This window comes from Podarcis muralis, chromosome 10, assembly GCF_964188315.1.
Source record: "Podarcis muralis chromosome 10, rPodMur119.hap1.1, whole genome shotgun sequence".
NCBI classification, from domain to species: Eukaryota; Metazoa; Chordata; class Lepidosauria; order Squamata; family Lacertidae; genus Podarcis; species Podarcis muralis.
In genome coordinates, this window is record NC_135664.1 from 49,754,476 (window position 1) to 49,772,705 (window position 18,230).

General features: G+C 42.9%; 1 protein-coding gene across 23 annotated transcripts in view; it reads left to right on the plus strand.

Annotated features, from left to right (window-relative positions):
- The window catches only part of RBFOX2 (RNA binding fox-1 homolog 2), a 177,987-nt gene that overhangs the window by 108,820 nt on the left and 50,937 nt on the right, over positions 1 to 18,230 (plus strand). For all 23 annotated transcript variants that reach the window (XR_013394391.1, XM_077934999.1, XM_028745971.2 and 20 more), the window contains one exon: positions 616 to 840. Coding sequence is in view for 22 of the 23 variants with exons in the window: in XM_077934999.1 (XP_077791125.1) it covers positions 616 to 840 (225 nt within the window). In the remaining variant the exon portion in view is untranslated. The remainder of the gene's footprint in view (positions 1 to 615; positions 841 to 18,230) is intronic.

Genomic DNA, 18,230 nt, shown 5'->3' on the forward strand with positions numbered 1-18,230 from the left:
GGGTAAGCAGTCATTACAACTGCCCTTGATGGCAAGGATGCCTTAATGAGTGGCAGTGAGTTGACTCAGATGGCAGGGCACTTTATTCAGCAAATAGGTGGAGGTGCTCCTTAAGTAACCTTGAAACAATCTACCTTGAACTACAGTGAAGGAGGGATGGTCTGCACTAGTAAACAAAGAATGTATCAACTGATACCCATTCTAAAGTTTAATGAGATGTTGGGGTACAAATCTGCTCTAATATTCTGCAGTTTTATTTTCCTCTTTTTAAAAAAACAAAAACAAAACTGCAACAAAAACACGCTTTGTTCTGGTGCCATGAGTAAGAACCCAGTATTTCAGTTTGATAGCATGCTTCTCTGCAGTTAATAGGATTGTGGGGGGTCTTTTGATCTTGAAAACCTGATCTTATCACTTATTGTTACACATTAAACATGCTAAAGAAAATGCGTGCAGATGGTTTCCAGGAGACAAGATTGCTTGCTTCTTCGGGGAGTATGTGTTCTTGTTGTTGAGGAATGAAAGAGAACTTATCTAGGCCCTTGAAAGACTGTTCGTTGAAAGAGCTCTTTTTGGGGATGGTATATTAAATGCTGTTTTCTTTTTCACTCGCAGGGTAACCAGGAGCCGACAGCCACTCCTGACACGATGGTCCAGCCATTCACAACAATCCCATTCCCACCTCCCCCACAGAATGGAATCCCCACAGAGTATGGCGTGCCCCACACTCAGGACTATGCAGGCCAGACCAGCGAGCACAATCTGACAATCTATGGGAGTACACAGGCGCACGGAGAACAGAACACGAACACAGCCACCACACAGAATGGATCTCTTACGGTATGCATAGCAAGGCTGAGCAGTGCAGCGTTACTTATTTCAGATGAGAATGCCTAATCTCTCGCATTTGTATTTTCCCCAAACTGCATGGATAGGACTCTTGTGGCAAAAACTAGACATTCAGTCTGGCTGGTGGGGTGGGGAGTACCTTTGCATTCCAAGCTTTATTTTTAATGTCTCCCTATTTCCCTGGCAAAAGCTGTGATAACCAAAGAAGAGAATTCCTCCCAGCATTGGAAAGAGAGCTGAGAAGGGCAGGTGTTTGTTATTCATCTGAAATCAATCAATCAATCAATCAATCAATCAATCAATCACTCCAGGCTGAATGAATTAAGAAGGTGACAGAAAAATCAAGCCAACTTGTTTTATTCTTAACTAGCTGACCTGTCCTCCAGTCCACTTTCATGTTGCTGATGGGCCCTCATATAGGGGTCTTTTCACACCCTGCACCCCCTCCCTATATGGATCACATTCTCTTGCAATCTCTGCCTTTATACGGCTTGCAGAGGCAGGATTGAATGCAGGATTGATTGGCATCAATGTGAAAGGTGCCTGTATAACCAGTGTGGCTTGGACGTGATGGGATCACGATACCCAAGTTTCTAGGTTAACTTACCTGCAAATGTGGGTGTCCAAACTCTTATTGCACCTAATCTGATGCAGCTCAGTTCCTCTCTGCCAGTACTGCTTGTTTCTATTAAGTAGGATAAAGGGAAGGAAGAGGTGAGGAAGATCCATTCTTCACTCAAAGGGACACAAGGAGATCTGTAAGCGCCTCTGTGTTTTGGTCAAACTTTAAATGGGTCTTTTAAAAGAATGGACCGCTGGATTTGGTGAGCAGACCTGCCAATTGTGGCTGCCTTTGGTTGTTAAGAATAGGACCATTTTAGGGGGGAATTTCTAGATTGGGGTGGCAGAAATGAATCGGTAGAGTTTGTTCCTCAGAATGACATAATGCGGTGAAGATTTGAGGGCAGCACCATGATGGAATTGAGAAATGATGTTGTAGACAAGACTCTTGGACTGCCACAAAGCCATTTACTTTGTTCCCTTTTTGACATAATTCTGTAGTCTCGAACTGGGCAATATGCCTGCGGATTATCTAAACGAAAAGCTTTATCCATCTGTTAAGCCACTTGTTAAGTCTTAACTTCCTAATAAAGAGCATTATGGTGGAAATCTTGGGTGCAAAGGATGGATTTAATCTTTTAATGCTTTCAGTTTTCTTGTAACGTAGCTGGCTAATAGCACACACATAGCTCCCAAGTAAGTCCTACATGAGTGCAGTGACCTTGAATGGAAGGATATGGTTGAAAATACCAGTTTGAGGTGTATAGAGATGCTTAGCATTAGGTAGCATTTTATCTTTGGTGAGCAGGCGGCATCATGGATCAGTACCTTAAAACATTGCTTAAAATAAAATAAAATTGCTTAAAATAAACAGTTGACTTGAAAAAGAAGGCATTTTGGCTCATAAGGTACTAAACTAACGCATTTAAACCTAATGCTCTTCTTGGAAGCCAAATCCAGATGCACTTAAAGTAGGGCAAAGCATTATTGGTAGCTATAACAAGTCCTGCCTAATGGTGTATAGTCATACTATCTGCTCCCAGGCTTGAAAGTACAACACAGGCTTAGATCTTTTGCATGGAAATGCTTGATGTCTGCAGTGTGACAATGGAAGATATGACTCCTGCAAATGAAATGGGATCTCCTGTATGCCAGTTCTGAGCTGCCTCTATGCGTTTATGTTGATTTCATCTTTGTCCAGACGTTTATTTAATTTAATATAATGAAGCAGGGAATGAATAATGGGAGCGTTGACCTTAGTCACCAGCTGCTGCCAAGCCTCCTGTTCCTCTTCCATATTAGGAGGCAATCTCAGTGTACTGCATGAAAGAGCACTGCGTCTCATCAGCTAATTCAACTGCTTAGAGAACTGGTGAGAGTGAGGATAGGAGCCTGCACATGTCAAGTGGTGAGCTGAGGTGATCAGAATGACAACCTTTAAAAAATATGACAATTGTATTTTGGTGAAGTAGTGAGAGTCAAGCTTGTTGGGAGTCCACAAAGACAAGAAAAATGCTTGTTGGAGCCATCACTGAGCAGGGTAAAATATTCCTCCACAATGGAACAAGCACCCCCAAGGAGGTGTAGAATCTCACCCCCCCCCCCAAATACAGCATTGATAGTGCTGCTGTTTACAGCCTGTTTTGCACATTCTTTTGACCTATAAAACCTTAAATGGTTCAGGACTGTAATCCTTAAAGGACTGCCACTCTCTATATGAACCTACCTGGACCCTGTTACCATCATCTGAGGCCTTTCTTAATGCGCCTCCTACATGGGAATGGGGCTTTTCTGTGGTGGCTCCCTGTTTGTGGAATGCTCTCCCCAGGGAGACTCACCTAGTGCCTTCAGCCTGATGAGATCTCACCTACAAATTTTGCTGTAGGGGAGGGAGAACTCACAGAACTTGAAGGCTCTGAAGGAGGCTTGTCTGAAATATCTTCATAAATTGTTAGGCTTTATTGCTTTGACTCTTACATCTCGTGGTTGTAATCAGTGCAATGTAGTGTGTGTAAACTGCACATGAGCAGTAAAGCAATGGGGGGTGTGTGTAGGTTTCCAGTTTTACCCTTTGGGATGATGGCATTGTTTCCTACCCTTTAGCCCAAGGCCTTGTCATGCTGACTGTCTTCCCTATGGCTGTTTTAAGCCAACCCCAAATAGAGAAAGAGTATCACAAGAAAACTACATATTAGGAAAACAGATTTTGTGCATCTCATTAATTCAGCCTGACATTCATGCTGGTCTCTCTAGTAATGTTTGGACCCTTAGAATGGAAATTGGAATAGTCCCTGTATATCCTGTGACTGCTATACCTGGCACTGGGGGAAATCTTTCTTCTGGAAACACCATAACTGTTCCTTAGCTGCCTGCCAAATCATATTTATCGGAAAAACAATAGAGTAGGTGAGATATATGATGGATCGCCAAGTCTGTAGCCTCGTAACCGGTTGAATTTCTGCTTGGTTTTTGAGCCATGAGCCCATCAATCCCCCTGGAAGGATCTTTTATATGCAGATCTAGGTTTCAGGCACAAGTAGTAGAACAGATCTCAAAAAGAATATTATTGCAGCTTCCCTTGCTTCGTATTTTTTTATCACATGATGTAGGGTTGTGGCTTTCAGGTTTAATGCCTCTTCAGCAATCTTTGCTTTGGAATTGCTCTGCCAGGGACAACTCAGCTTTAATTATTTTTAAGAATGTGGGACAATTTATCTCCATTGGTAGAAAAAACCTTGGATAACCACATCCTGAACTCTTTTGTGGTGCTAAAATATTTTTGTCTTGTATCAGATCTGTCACAAGTTCTCCATTTTTAAAATGTTCCTTCAGTAGTTAAATATGTGCCTGGAATCTAAAGTCCCTAGGAGCGAGTTTTTAATTTCCCAGAGATCTTTCCAGAGCAACACACTCTTGGCTCAGATTGTTTGACTCAAGATTCTGTGCCACGCAAATAGGCCTTAAAAACACAGGCCTTAAAAACACTCCTCAGCCAAGATTACAGAGAACAATGAGCGGGCCAGCAGTTTCTGGAATTACCCACATATAACCTAAGCCATGAAGCATATTCAGTCCTAAAGCTGCCACTAAACAGGAGCAAGTCTTTCTCTAAAGCAGGGTAATCCAACACATGGGAGCCCTTGCTAAGTACCACGGATTTCTTGCCTCATTAGGAAAGCCAGTGCTTCAGGGGATGAGATAGGCAGTCAGCTAGTGGGCTTTCGGCAGGGGCCAAGAGCAGAGAGTGATGTAGACATGAAGCCTTTTCTCTCCTCCCCCAATCCATCAAAGTCCCCTGATTTGAGCTTCGGGGGCAGGTAAGGAAGTGGCGGGGAATCTGGTCAAGTGCCACCTGCTCCATATCTCCAGGCCAGGCTTTGCCTGGGCTGCTCTACGCAACCGGCACTTCCTTCCCAGCAGAGATTGGAGTGCACTTAGGGAAACGAGGGCTGGCTAGCTGGTCCACCTTGGAGCTTGCGTGCCTTGGAGTTGAAATGAGGAGGGCTGCTAGAGCAGGAGCAAAAGGACAGTGCGCCTGGGATTAGCTTGGCTCTGGAGCAAGCGGAGGAGGAACTGAGGAGGAGGAGGAGGAGGCAGGCAGGTTGCAAAACTACTGGTTCCTCCTCCTCTTTGGGGTCGCCATTGTACCTCTGGCTGGGGTGGCACAAGGAGTGTGGAGCTCGTCTGCCTTGTCCCTCGCTACCTGTTGGGCTCTCCTTGGCGCTTTAACCCTCTTAACCTAGATAATAGCAAGGTGAGACCATAAAGTTTGGTCTTTTCCTGGGATCCTTGAGAAAAGACTTGGAGAGAAAGACCTCAACACATCCTCAGAGGCACTCTTTATCATCTGTTTGTTTGTTTAACCAGTTATGAGTCTTATTTCAGACAGCCTCATAACCCATTCCCCTCATGAGGGGGAAAAATATGATGAAGAGTCAAGAGAAGCAAGGCCTGGTGAGATCACATTCAATCCCAGTTGTCATCCCTGCCACCCTATCCCCACAGCCACTCTCCTGTATTGCTCAGACAACCTCTGGTGTGCTTCCGACTGAACAGTCTGAAAATGCACTCAGGCTTTGTCCCTGGACTTTGCATTGCCCTTTCTGGTTTGCTCCTTATTTAGCATGTTTCCCCTTTCAATATTCTCAATTAGAAACTCTTCCAGTGTGGAGTTTTCCAGTGTGGCTCCACTTTAAAAAACAGCCAGTTGTTTCTACCCTGACCGTCCTGTCCCCCGTCCCCCCCCCCCCCCCGAGCCACAACTCCCTCCGACCCCAGTTTATTTACTTTTGAGGTGAGGGGTGGGGAGTGTACTGCAGGCTAACCCAAGATAACTCCACACCAGGGCTGTTCGGAGGATGTCTAGGGGAGGGTAGTCCAGCATTGTGCGCGCTTCCTTTTCACAGGCTATGTTTATTTAATGGCCTCACAAGAGGCTCCACTAGTTTGACTAGATCCTTCAAAAATATTAGTATTATTATTATTACTATTATTTGTACATTCCCAGCTTTCTTATTCTGTCAGGGACTCAATTCTACATATTTAATTAAATATGTTAATTGTGTATATTAAATAATATTAACCATATTGCGAACACTTTAATTTGCATTGTGGAATTTTAATTCAGTGTGCAGCCTGAGGATTCTGTGTCAAAGCACTCTTGCAGCCAACTTACTATTTATTAAATTAGTATACTTTGTATAACAACAACAACAACTTTTTATATGCCACACATCTGACTGGGTTGCTCCAGCAACTCTGGACTGCTCCCAACAAAAAATAGTAAAAATCCAATCCAACATCAAACACTAAACACTTCCCTGAACCTTCAGATGTTTTTAAAAAATCACAGATCTCCTTGACATCTGATGGGAGGGCGTTCTACAGGTTGGGTGTGACTACCAAAAAGGCTCTCTGCTTGATTTCCTGTAACTATCGGAAAGCCCTCAGAGCTGTATCCCAGTGTCTGGATTGGATGATGAGGATGGAGATGCTTCTTCAGGTATACAAGGCCAAAGCCGTTTAGGGCTTTAAAGGTCAGCGCCAACACTCTGAATTGTGCTTGGAAACGTACTGGGAGCCAACATAGTTCTTTTGGGACTGGTGTTATATGGTCTTGGTGGCCACTCCCAGTCATCCATCTAGCTGCCGCATTCTGGATTAGTTGTAGTTTTCAAGTCACCTTCAAAGGTAGCCCCACATAGACAACATTGCAGTAGTCCAAGTGGGATAGAACTGGAGCAGGAACCACCCTGGTGAAACAATGTGCAGGCAGGTAGGGTCTCAGCTGGTGTACCAAATGGAGCTGGTGAACAGCTGCCCTGGACACAAAACTGACCTGTGTCTCCATGGACAGCTGTGAGTCCGGAATAATTACCAGGCTGTGCACCTGGTCTTTTAGGGACATAGTTACCCCATTCAGAACCAAGGAGTCCCCCATACTTGACCTCATCTCCTCTAAAGTATCTATGCCCAATCTTAATGCCTGTATTTTTTGTCAGCAGTTGTATTTTCACTGTGTAGAGCTACATATTCAGTAGTAAGCAGGGTCTGGTAATTCAAGTCTCTGCTGAACATGTAGTTCTATCCTCAGTGCCATGTTGGCACAGCTTCTATTTCTGAATTAGCTGTTGCATTTAATCCCAGTGTTTAATATCTGGTAACTGTTTATTATTTCCATCACAAGGGTACATAGTTACCATAGTATACTCTTCTTATATGTGCCTGTTAAGTTAATCATTCAATCACTGGACGAAGCTCTAGTTTCCCATTGAAAAAACCCTTCAATATGTTTGCATTCCCAGCAACTCTGCATCACTGGCCTACTAGTTAAATGTCATCTTGCAGCCAAGACAGAGACATTCCTTATCCTTCTTTGACAAGCATCTGGGGACAAACAAGCTCAGAACCTATGTGGTTACTATTTTTAATATAAACAAATAAAGGGCCCCTGGTCCCCTCTAATGTGTATTCCTTGTAATTCTGAATTAGTTTGTATACCATAAGATATTTTGATGACTATTCATATATTGGAAAATCTGAAGCACCCCATGGTGTGCTTAGCAGGCTGCCTTGCCAGAATATTTTTCTGCACCATCTGGTCTAGGTATATAACCATCCATCACAGGTCTGTTTGTGAGAACCCCAAAAAATTGGGAGGAAGAAAGAAAGCACGAAATACAGAAGGATTTGTTAGTAGTGGGGTTTTTTGGGCGGGGAGAGGGTCTTCCTTTGCCTTTCCCACATCATCATAGTAATTCAGAACATCAGATCAGTTTCTTATGATGAACACCACAGTCAAGAATTTCCCAGACTTGTCTTCAAGGGAACTTACTGTGCTGAATTTGACATCAGAATAATTGCAAAAGACAGCAGTAGAATTCTTCACTCCAACCTCAACATTTTTAATCGTATGTCTGTATGACATTAACAGAGACTTCTGAAATCTAGATTAATTCACATTAGTCAATGCTGGCTTATGCACAAATTCCCCCTCTCTTCCGTGGTCTGCTTTTAAGTATAGCATACTAAAATCTGTCAGTCTGATTTAACTATGGTTTCTGCAAACCAGGATTGCCCCAAATTCTGGTATGCAAATCCACCTGAAACCACGGTTTAACATCATGGTTTTAAAGCAGTCCTGGTTTTCACTAAGCCTTTCTTTATTTTAAAAAATCTGATTCAGAAATCATGGTTGCAGCAAATCATGGAGACCAGGAGACAGTGCAAGCTAGTGGTATGTTCCTGATCTGCAGACCATGATGTAAAGATTAGGTGTTGTCTCTGTTAAGAGGTTGACTTGAGAGTAGAAATTCAGTAACTTGCAGTGGAAATCTTTCTACAGTATTCTCAACTTTCAGCCTATTCGCATATATATTCCCCCTCTTAATAATTTCTCTGCTGTCAGCTGTCCATGGCTGAAACTTCTCAATTAAGCTGATGCATGTGTATCCCTGTAATTTGACAGTTATGATCCCATAAGTGCAAGAACTGGCAGTAGCTAAGATATAGATGACAATGTTTGAAATAGATTCCTGCAGGTTTCTTAGGATTATGAATTGTATGGATGTCCAGAAAACATCTCATCTAGTTCTGTCATCTGTGTTTTAGTCATCTCTTTTCAGAATGAATCAGTTGCTCTGCCAGGAAGCTTTGTCTTCTTAAAGCGAAGAACAGTAACACAATAAAATTAAGTGAGGGAAATGTATACTCTGCCCTATCTTCAGATCGCCCATCTCATTCCTGAGCTTCAGGCTGCACAATATTTTAGTCCTAGATGTTCTGACTAATAAATAATGGTCATGCCAAATCATATGAGGGAATCATGATGTATAGGGGTATTATCCAAGGGGGAGTAGACTTGATACGCCAAATTTAATTGGTGATCTGCAATGACATTTCAAACTGGGCCTCCAGGCTACAGTGAACTTAACTTGCTTTGCCTCTCTCTCAGCCGATTTCTTCAGTTCTTTCCGGTTTCCATGTTATGTTTTGCCTGTGTTAAGAACTTTGTAATGTGTGAAGCAGCACTCATAACAACAGAACACACTGGAATTTGATTGGAGCAAGATACAGCTGTTGGCAAACGCCATCTGTTCTTCTCCAGTTAGATGTGATTAACTCCCAAACATTCTGACTCCTGCACCCATATTTTCTGTAGGCGGTTATTCATAAAGTACCAAGGAGAGAAAAGTAGTAAATGTGTGACAATTTGTACAGGGTACAGGGGGTATTGATTGCTCCAAAAATGCAAACACTTTTGTTTGCATTTCCGGTGCAATGATTTAATGCATTGCTGCTCCCCTCCTCATTCACATAACACAGCCTTTCCTTTAGGCATTGCTTAATTGAGAGGTTCCGGGGCTCAAGCTTAAGTGGAAATCATTGTCTCTGACTTCAGAGCCCTTCCTCCAATGAGCAACATCAAGTAGTGAGGCAAAAGCACTTTGCATATGGAAGGAATTTTTTTTGTTTTATCTTGTGCAGTGTGAGTGAGGCTGTTGGACTGGGCTTTGGGGCCCCACCAAGTGGCCAGAGGCAGGCACAATGTCTTGGGAAGCAGGTGACACCCAGGATGCACGATGTCACCTCAGTCTGTCCTGCCTTCGAGAAAGCAAGCACACGTCTGTCTTTGATTCCTGTTCCTTTCCGGTTTTCCCCATTTTTTCATTTTTCTCTATGGCTTTTCCCATTCTTTATTGTTACTTTTAGCCATTCGTTTTTCTTTTCTTCATTTTTCTCTATATGCTCCTGTCACCATTTTGGTTTCTCCTTCCCCTCTCTCTTGCTTACCATCTTGCTGCTCCTATCCTCTTGTTTATATATGTTTGTGTTTGTGTGTGTGTGTAGATGTAGATATAGATATAGATATAGATATACAGTGTGCTTACAATTTATGCACATTTAACTTGTGTGCTTTCAGCTTTATGTACTTGGCAAAAAAAATAAATAAATTAAAAAGAGAGCAGAAACGGGGCAGATTTCCTGGAAAAAGGACTTTGACAATCCCATCTACCATTGAATCTGATGTGTTTTGTCTCTGTGCAATTTTGGCTTTAGGTGCAATCCCCAGATGACCCTTGTGGTTCCTTCCAACTCTACAATTCTGTGATTCTAGGTCTTCCTTGCATTCCAGAGGGTAGGATCCAAACCAATGGAGCCAAATGACAAGGGAGATTCTCACTAAACATCAGAAAGAAATTTCTAACAGACTACCTCAGGAGGTGGTGGAGTGTCCTTCAGTGAAGGTTTTTAAACAGAGGTTGGATCTATCAGGGATTCTTTAGCTGTGATTCCTGCATTGCAGGGGGGTTGGACTAGATGACCATTGGATCCCTTCCAACACTGCAATTCCATGGCTTTCCTGAATGTGCTTTATTTTACATGGGGTCCCACAAGACACAATCAAATTAAAGAGTACACTGACGGACTGCACTGTAAAAACCATAAATTTGGTGCTTGTCAGCAACACGAAAACATTCATCCAAGGCATGGATCCTTTAGGGATGTTCATTATTTTTACGTATGATTATGACAAAATCATAATCCGTGTGCTGCGCTGGCTCGCCAGATGCAGCTTGTCACGCTGGCCACGTGACCCGGAAGTGTCTCCGGACAGCGCTGGCCCCCGGCCTCTTGAGTGAGATGGGCGCACAACCCCAGAGTCTGTCAAGACTGGCCCATACGGGCAGGGGTACCTTTACCTTTTATGACAAAATCACCAGTGAATCACATAACATAGCTGTTGACCAGGTGACCTATCATGTGGTGGTGAGAAACCTTGGGGGGAGGGGGAGAATTTCAAGACCATCCATTTTACTGGATCCAGCTTGTGAGTGCATGTGTGTCCCTTGTCTCACTAGCTCGCTCTCACTCCAGCCCCCCAGATCACCCCATTTCCCACCCTATCCTCTAGGCAAATCTTTTTTTTTTTTTTTTTTTTTTTTTGGTCCCGCAGTTCACGTCTGAGCCTTGAAAAGTAGTCAAAAATGGAACTGGGAAGGAGCTTCACTCTTTTGACTTCCTGCTTCCATTCTGTTTTTCTGGGGGGTGAAAGATAACCACCTTCACTACCTCATGATGAAGAGGACAGTGAGCAGCGATGGGCTCTACATGGACTGGCTGTGTCTCTCCACACATTTTCAGACAGTGTTTTTTCCTCAGCCCTGCCTGTATAGTTGCATAGAGATTTAAGTCTGATCCAGTTCCCCCTTCTACCTCAAAAGGTTCCTGGTTCTTGTTCTCTCATGCTGTCTCATCTCATATCTGCCATCCAGCAGTTTGCCAAAATAGCCTGAATTCGGGGGGGGGGGGGATAAATCTAAATATTGCAAGCAGAATATTTAGCGAGTGGTTTCCCCCCAGATATATTCTGAAGAGATTAATTTTGTTGCAGACTCTGACTAGCCATGTGCAACCTTGAGAAAAGAAAGAGCTGTATCTTATAATGAGGCACTGACAGAGCTAGCCTGAAGGAGCCGAAACTTCTTAGTGGAAGATTAGTTGTTTTCTAAAGTATATACATTAATCAGCTACACTTGAGGTGGTTTCTCCTGCCAGGCCACTGTGTAAGCTGTCTTCAAAATAGATCAGAAGGCTGGGTCTATTATATTCATCATCTGTCTAGTGAGCAATCACTTAAAGTGAAATTAAAAACTGAGAGGCAGAAGTCAATTTTTATAAAAAACTTAATTTGTGGTAATCGGTGTTTTATTATAGTTTTAATGACCTCATAAAGAGTAAGGTGTATTCTGGCAGCTCTAATGTGATATTTTAATCTCTGTGGAAGTCTGAAGTTAAATGTACCTTTCAGAAGTCTGTCATGCTCTGAGGAGTGAAATGTGCACTGGAAATCTGGAAAAGGGAGGCATCCCACGTTTCTCATATTTGAGACCTTGGCTTTCTTCAATATACAACACAACATTAATTGGGGCACAAATTTCAGCTTCTACGTAGTCTTATATTTCCATTGGTATGCAGTCTTTAGAAGTTATTCCAACAGAACTGGTTGGCTTCTTCTTTATAAATGTTATATATCAAGATTAGGTCAGGCTGTTTAGCGCAGGGATTCTCAAATCCTTTTGTAATTAGCCTTCCTCAGTCAAAATCACAGCTCGTTGATTAAGACAGAACAGAGCCTTATTTGTTCATTTGTTTATTGAAGAAAAAAAATTATCCTACCTTTCTGCTTTTGAAATGTGCTTTAGATAGCTAACAATCCAAGCCAGGGAATTTAAAAGCAAGATGATGATGATAGTAAATTTTTTGTTTAATTACTAAAAAGAATTTGGGATAGGACAGCAGATAAAATGAATAGTTAATAGACAAATTTAACTTGTTCCGGAATAGGTGTCTTAAAGTGATGCCAGAAAGACATCAAGGAAGAAAGCAGACAAATATCTTGAGCCAGGGAGTGCCACAACCTGGTGCAGCCACAGAAGTGAATCCTTTGTCCTCGCTGCCTCTGATTAGGAGCACAGAAAAGCAATATGGCAGTATACACCCACAAGATGGTTATGGGGCTTAGGGATGCAAAATTTCCCCCAAGGGATTAAGCATTGATTGCTCCATTTACTCCTCATGCTAACAAGACAAGGAGTGAGGAAGAGAACATAAGAAGACCCAAATAGTCCTCATTCTGTTCCCACAGTGGCCATCCGGATGGATAGGAGAAGCCCACAAGCTGCTGAGGAGTTCAATAGCATTCTCCCACTCACGTTCCCCAGCACTGCTATTTAGAGGCATACTGTGTTTGGTACTCCAGGTAATATATAGCCATTATGGCTAGTCCTGGACGGTTAAGTCTAGTCAAAGGTGACTGTGGGGTTGCGGCGCTCATCACGCTTTCAGGCCAAGGGAGCCGGCGTTTGTCCACAGACAGCTTTCCGGGTCATGTGGCCAGCACAGAATGCCAGAGCGCACGGAAACACAGTTTACCTTCCTGCCGCAGTGGTGCCTATTTATCTACTTGCACTGGGGTGCTTTTGAACTGCTAGGTTGGCAGGAGCTGGGACAGAGCAATGGGAGCTCACCCCGTCGTGGGGATTCAAACCACCAACCTCCCGATCAGCAAGCCCAAGAGGCTCAGTGGTTTACCATGGACAACCATATCTTTCAGGAACCTGTCCAGTTTCCTTTTTTGAAGCCAGTTTAGTTGGTGTCATCACTGCAAATTGTAATAGCAAATTCTGCAGTTTAACACTGCAGTGTGTGAAGACGTACTCTTTCTCTCTCTTCTGTCTGTCCTGAATCTCACACATTTCAGCTTCATTGGACGATATTGGGTTCTAGGGTTATGAGAGAGAGAGAGAGAGAGAGAGAGAGAGAGAGAGAGAGAGAGAGAGAAAACAATAACGCACCTCCCTATCCACTTTTGTCACACACAATACATAATTTTATGCACTTCACCTTTTAAGCTTATGTAGTGAATAGGGTCCTGCTGCCAGGCCCAGTATAGGTATCCACTGGGAGAGGTTTGGGAGGAGCAGGGACATCCCCGCCAACTATTCACACCACCCATGGGAGCCCTGTTACACTGAGAACCACCAGTTCAGCCATGTTCCCAGTTTCCTCACTCTGTCTGCACCCTTTGTAACCAGGAGCGGGAATGATGGGCCGTATGTCTGTGGCCATCTGGAAGGCTGTGTCAACTTGCCAATTTCACCATCTGCTGTAAGCTGCTCAGAATTTGGAAATTTGCATTAGCCGTGCTCCAGAGTGCAAAAAAAGAAAAAAAGGCACTTTAAAGAGAGAGACCCCTTGGACCATGTGGGAAGAAATGATACCCAACGGTTGTTTAGGGAGACTATTTCCTAGTGGTTGTCTGCACAGATGATGGATGTGATGTCATGCATTCTGTCCTCCTCCTTGGACAGTTTTACCCTGGGGAGTAGAGGACTCTGACGAAGTCAAAAATAAAACTGCCAAACAGCCTAGTGTGATTTAATCACAAGCCAGCTGCATTGATTCTCCCCTCAGGGTGCACCATGCATTTGTTTGGAGATAATTTTGTCAGTGTAGTGAGGAGGGAATTGGAAGCCACTGTAAATAGTATACTTGTGATGTGATCAGGTGTACCTTTGTCAGGAAACTCATGTGTGTATTTGATATTTGGGGCTGGTTGAAATTGATTCTTGGTTGAATGAAATTAGTTTATCCCAGCTGTTTGGTGTCTTGTTTTGCATTGTGTGACTGCAGATGCTCCGATGGAGTTTATGTGGCATTCATTGCCTGATTGAAGCAAAGCTGAAAGCTGCTCTTGCTTTGCTCAGCACGTTGCCTTGTGAATGTTTGCTGCTAATATGCTTTTGTTTGTCCTGAAAAGCTTATACACAAGTCCAAGGTCATATCTGGAAAAGAATGAGAGAGAAAGAGTAGCAGCTGACAAATAGAGCCTAGTGGTGCTGCTGGTAAGAGTGGCTGAGGGACCTATTTCACCTCTTTTGGGAATTCTATGGTCCTTATTATCTAGCTTCAGTTAAGTCACATGAAAGCATCATTTTAATATTTTGGAGACCATAATTTAAGTTGCTGGGTTCTGATAATGCACCCTTTCATACTAGATTCTTAAAAGTAGATGTTGGCACCGTAATAGATGGTGATAAATGTTGGATTTTCGTACTTGTCACATTTTATAGAATTGTAGAGTTGGAAGGCACCCAAGGGTCATCTAGTCCAACCCCCTACAATGCAGGAATCACAACAAAAGCATCCCTGACAGATGGCCATCCAGCCCTTCTTTCAAGGAATTCTGACTTAAATGTACACTATCCATCCTTTCTTTCCTTTACAGCCTTAGGCTGTAAGATGCTGAAAAACCAGAGGCCATCCAGTGGGCTTCATAGTTCAGCCAGGGACTTTGAAACCTGTTTTACTAAATCCACAAAGAACCAGCAGCTCTTTTTAAAAAAGTGCATAGCTAAACATGCAAATTTCTTGGAACATATTGGTTGATATTCAACTAAATTTTACCCACAGTAGACTCATTGAAATTAATGAACGTGGCTAAGTTAGGTCCATTAATTTCAGGAGGTCTGTTCTGAGTAAAACTTAGTTGAATACCCCCCACATTAACATAATTGTCTATTAAAATAATTGGAAGCATATCAAAACCAGTGGGCCTACAAAATAACCTTTCAGCTTCTAACGATGAAGAGGAGTTAGCCCGTATTGTAAACAAGAAGAATCAGGCATGAAGTATTAAGTCACCTGCATGCCAGCAAGTATTTCATTGTGCTTTCCTTAGCTGTAACTGCGGTAAAAACTGATTAGATTATTATTGATTTCACTTTGCTCCTGCCAGCACACATCAGTCAGCGAACACGTTTTTTCAAACCTCACCAAAACTGGGTTCCCTAATGGTGCAGGTTAACCATGTCGTAATAAGGTTTACACAAAATCTCCTGCAGGAAGGATTCAAACAAAGATTAAATAAGGCTTTCTGTCTCTTTCAATGGTTAGAGCCTTTCACCATGTTTAGGTCCCAGTGTCATCTGTAATGCACAATAAGTTTAGAGACGGTACATGCAAAAGAGCATGGCACACAATGGATCTTTTGTTCTCAGTGGATTTTAAAGTAAGTAAAACACCTTAGAAGTAAACATAAGCCAAAAGCTGCACTTCAAGTGAGGTATTCTGATGGTTATCTGAGACGCTGCCCTACGAAACTGGATTGTTATGTTGTTTACGAACATGAGCAAGACACTGTTCTTCATTGTAGCCTTATTGGTAACAGAGAAGGAGAAGCAGGATGGAGAACTAATTTACCTTATGAAATCCTACTAATAACTAAAGGGTTGTCTGCACTGCAGGTTAACTTGCTGCTGTTCAGTGAAATGTCGGCTTTCATGGCTTATAGCGCTTGGCATAGAGCTACGTGGTCCTTTGCACCCTCATGATAATTGTATCCTACACCCAATTTTAACAGGATCTTAAAGTCATGGGAAAAAGGAAGTGCACTCTCTTTGAATTTTGTGGTTTTACATATGAAGACACAGTAACAATCATCTGTTCCTTAGCAGGTCCTCGAATTAGGTAAATACAATTTAAGATGAACAACAACACATAACATATTACACTGTCTCATGATTTATTTAACAGAAATAAAGCCAAATTGGAGAAATCATGTGTGAAAAACTAAGTACACCCTTCCTGCTTCCATAGGAATTAAGTAGCAGATAGGTGCTGCTAATTAAATGCCCTTGCTTAATTGATTATCAGCAAGTGTAAAGGTAAAGGTACCCCTGACCGTTAGGTCCAGTTGCAGATGACTCTGGGGTTGCGCGCTCATCTCGCTTTATTGGCTGAGGGAGCCAACGTTTGTCCGCAGAACAGCTTCCAGGTCATGTGGCCAGCATGACTAAGCCACTTCTGGCGAACCAGAGCAATGCACGGAAATGCAGTTTACCTTCCCGCCAGAGCGGTACCTATTTATCTACTTGCACGTGAGGTGCTTTTGAACTGCCAGGGGGGCAGGAGCTAGGACCGAACAATGGGAGCTCACCCTGTCGCGGGGATTTGAAGTGCCGACCTTCTGATTGGCAAGCCCTAGGCTCTGTGGTTTAGACCACAGCGACACCCGCGTCCCTTTCAGCAAGTGTACCCATCTCTATAAAAGCCGAAGTTTTAGAAGTTTGCTGGTCTGGAGCATTCAGGTGTGTTTTAACACAATGCCAAGTAGGAAAGATGACCAATGCTCTTAGAGAAGCAGTTGCTGCTGCCTATGAAACTGGGAAGGGTTATAAGGCCATCTCCAACCAATTTTAAGTCCATCGTTCTATAGTGAGAAAGATTATTCAAAAGTGGAAAACATTAAAGACAGTTGCCAATCTTCTCAGGAGTGGACATCCCAGCAAATCACCCCAAGGTCAGACCTTGCAGTGCTCACAGAAATTGCAAAAAAACCCCAAGATTTACATCTCAGGGTCTACAGGCATCAGCATGTTAAATGTTAACGTTCATGGCAGTACAATTAGAAAGAGACTGAACAAGCATGGTTTGTTTGGAAGGTTTGCCAGGAGAAAGCCTCTTCTCTCTAAAAAGAACATGGCAGCGCAACTTAGGATTTCAAAGTTGCCTATGAGCAAACCACAAGACTTCTGTAACAATGTCCTTTGGACAGACAAGACCAAAGTGAAGATGTTTGGCCGTAATGCACAGCGCCACATTTGGCAAAAACCAAACACAGAATATCAGCACAAGCACCTTATACCAACTGTGAAGCATTGTGGTGGGAGGGGTGATGATTTGGGCTTGTTTTGCAGCCACAGGACCTGGGAATCTTGCAGTCATTGAGTCGACCATGAACTCCTCTGTATACCAAAGTATTCTAGAGTCAAATGTGAGGCCATTGGCCCGACAGCTAAAGCTTGGCTGAAATTGGGCCATGCAATAGGACAAGGATCCCAAGCACACCAGCAAATCTACTGCAGAATGGGTGAAAACAAACAGAATCAAGGTGTTGCAATGGCCCAGGCAAAGTCCAGACCTCAACCCAATTGAAATGCTGTGCGGGACCTTAAGAGAGCTGTGCATAAACAGACGCCAGCAAACCTCAAAGAACTGAAGCAACGTTGTAAAGAACAATGGGCCAAAATTCCTCCACAACAATATGAGAGACTGATAAAGTCCTACAAAAAACAATTATTTCAAGTTATTGCTACTAAAGGTGGTTCTACAAGCTATTGAATCATAAGGTGTACTTAGTTTTTCACACATGGCTTTTCCATTTTGGCTTTATTTCTGTTAAATGGTGTAATATGTCATGCGTTGTTCATATGAGGTTGTATTTACCTAACTTGAAGACCTGCTAAGGAACAAATGATTGTTATTATGTCTTCATATGTAAAACCACAAAATTCAAAGAGAGTGCACTTCCTTTTTCCTATGACTGTATATAAATGTGTCTTGGCTTCCATCACCTTGTAAGGTCCATTTAAGAAATGAAAATTTGGCATCTTATAAGAGTAACAGTCTCCTTTGGAGGAATCAATATAAATGTCGAGAGGGCAACAAAAGATTTGATTGGGAAGAGAAGAGAGACAGTGGAAGTAGTTGTTGATGAGAATAATTTGCCACCAGATGTTGGAAGCAGGGCACCTCACAAACCCACTTGCTAGGCTGTAAAGCTGTAGTTCCTGTATAAAAGGTCTTTTAATGTCCATTAAGGCAGCACTAGTATCAAGAGAAGCACAGGCAGTGAAAAGGAGAAGTTTGATGTATTGCTGCTAGTGGCCCTCACGGCTTCTTTACGTCTGGCAGCAGTTGCACGCAGTCTCAGGAGCAGTGGGGTAGCAAACTGATGCAGTAATGCCAGCAGCAGC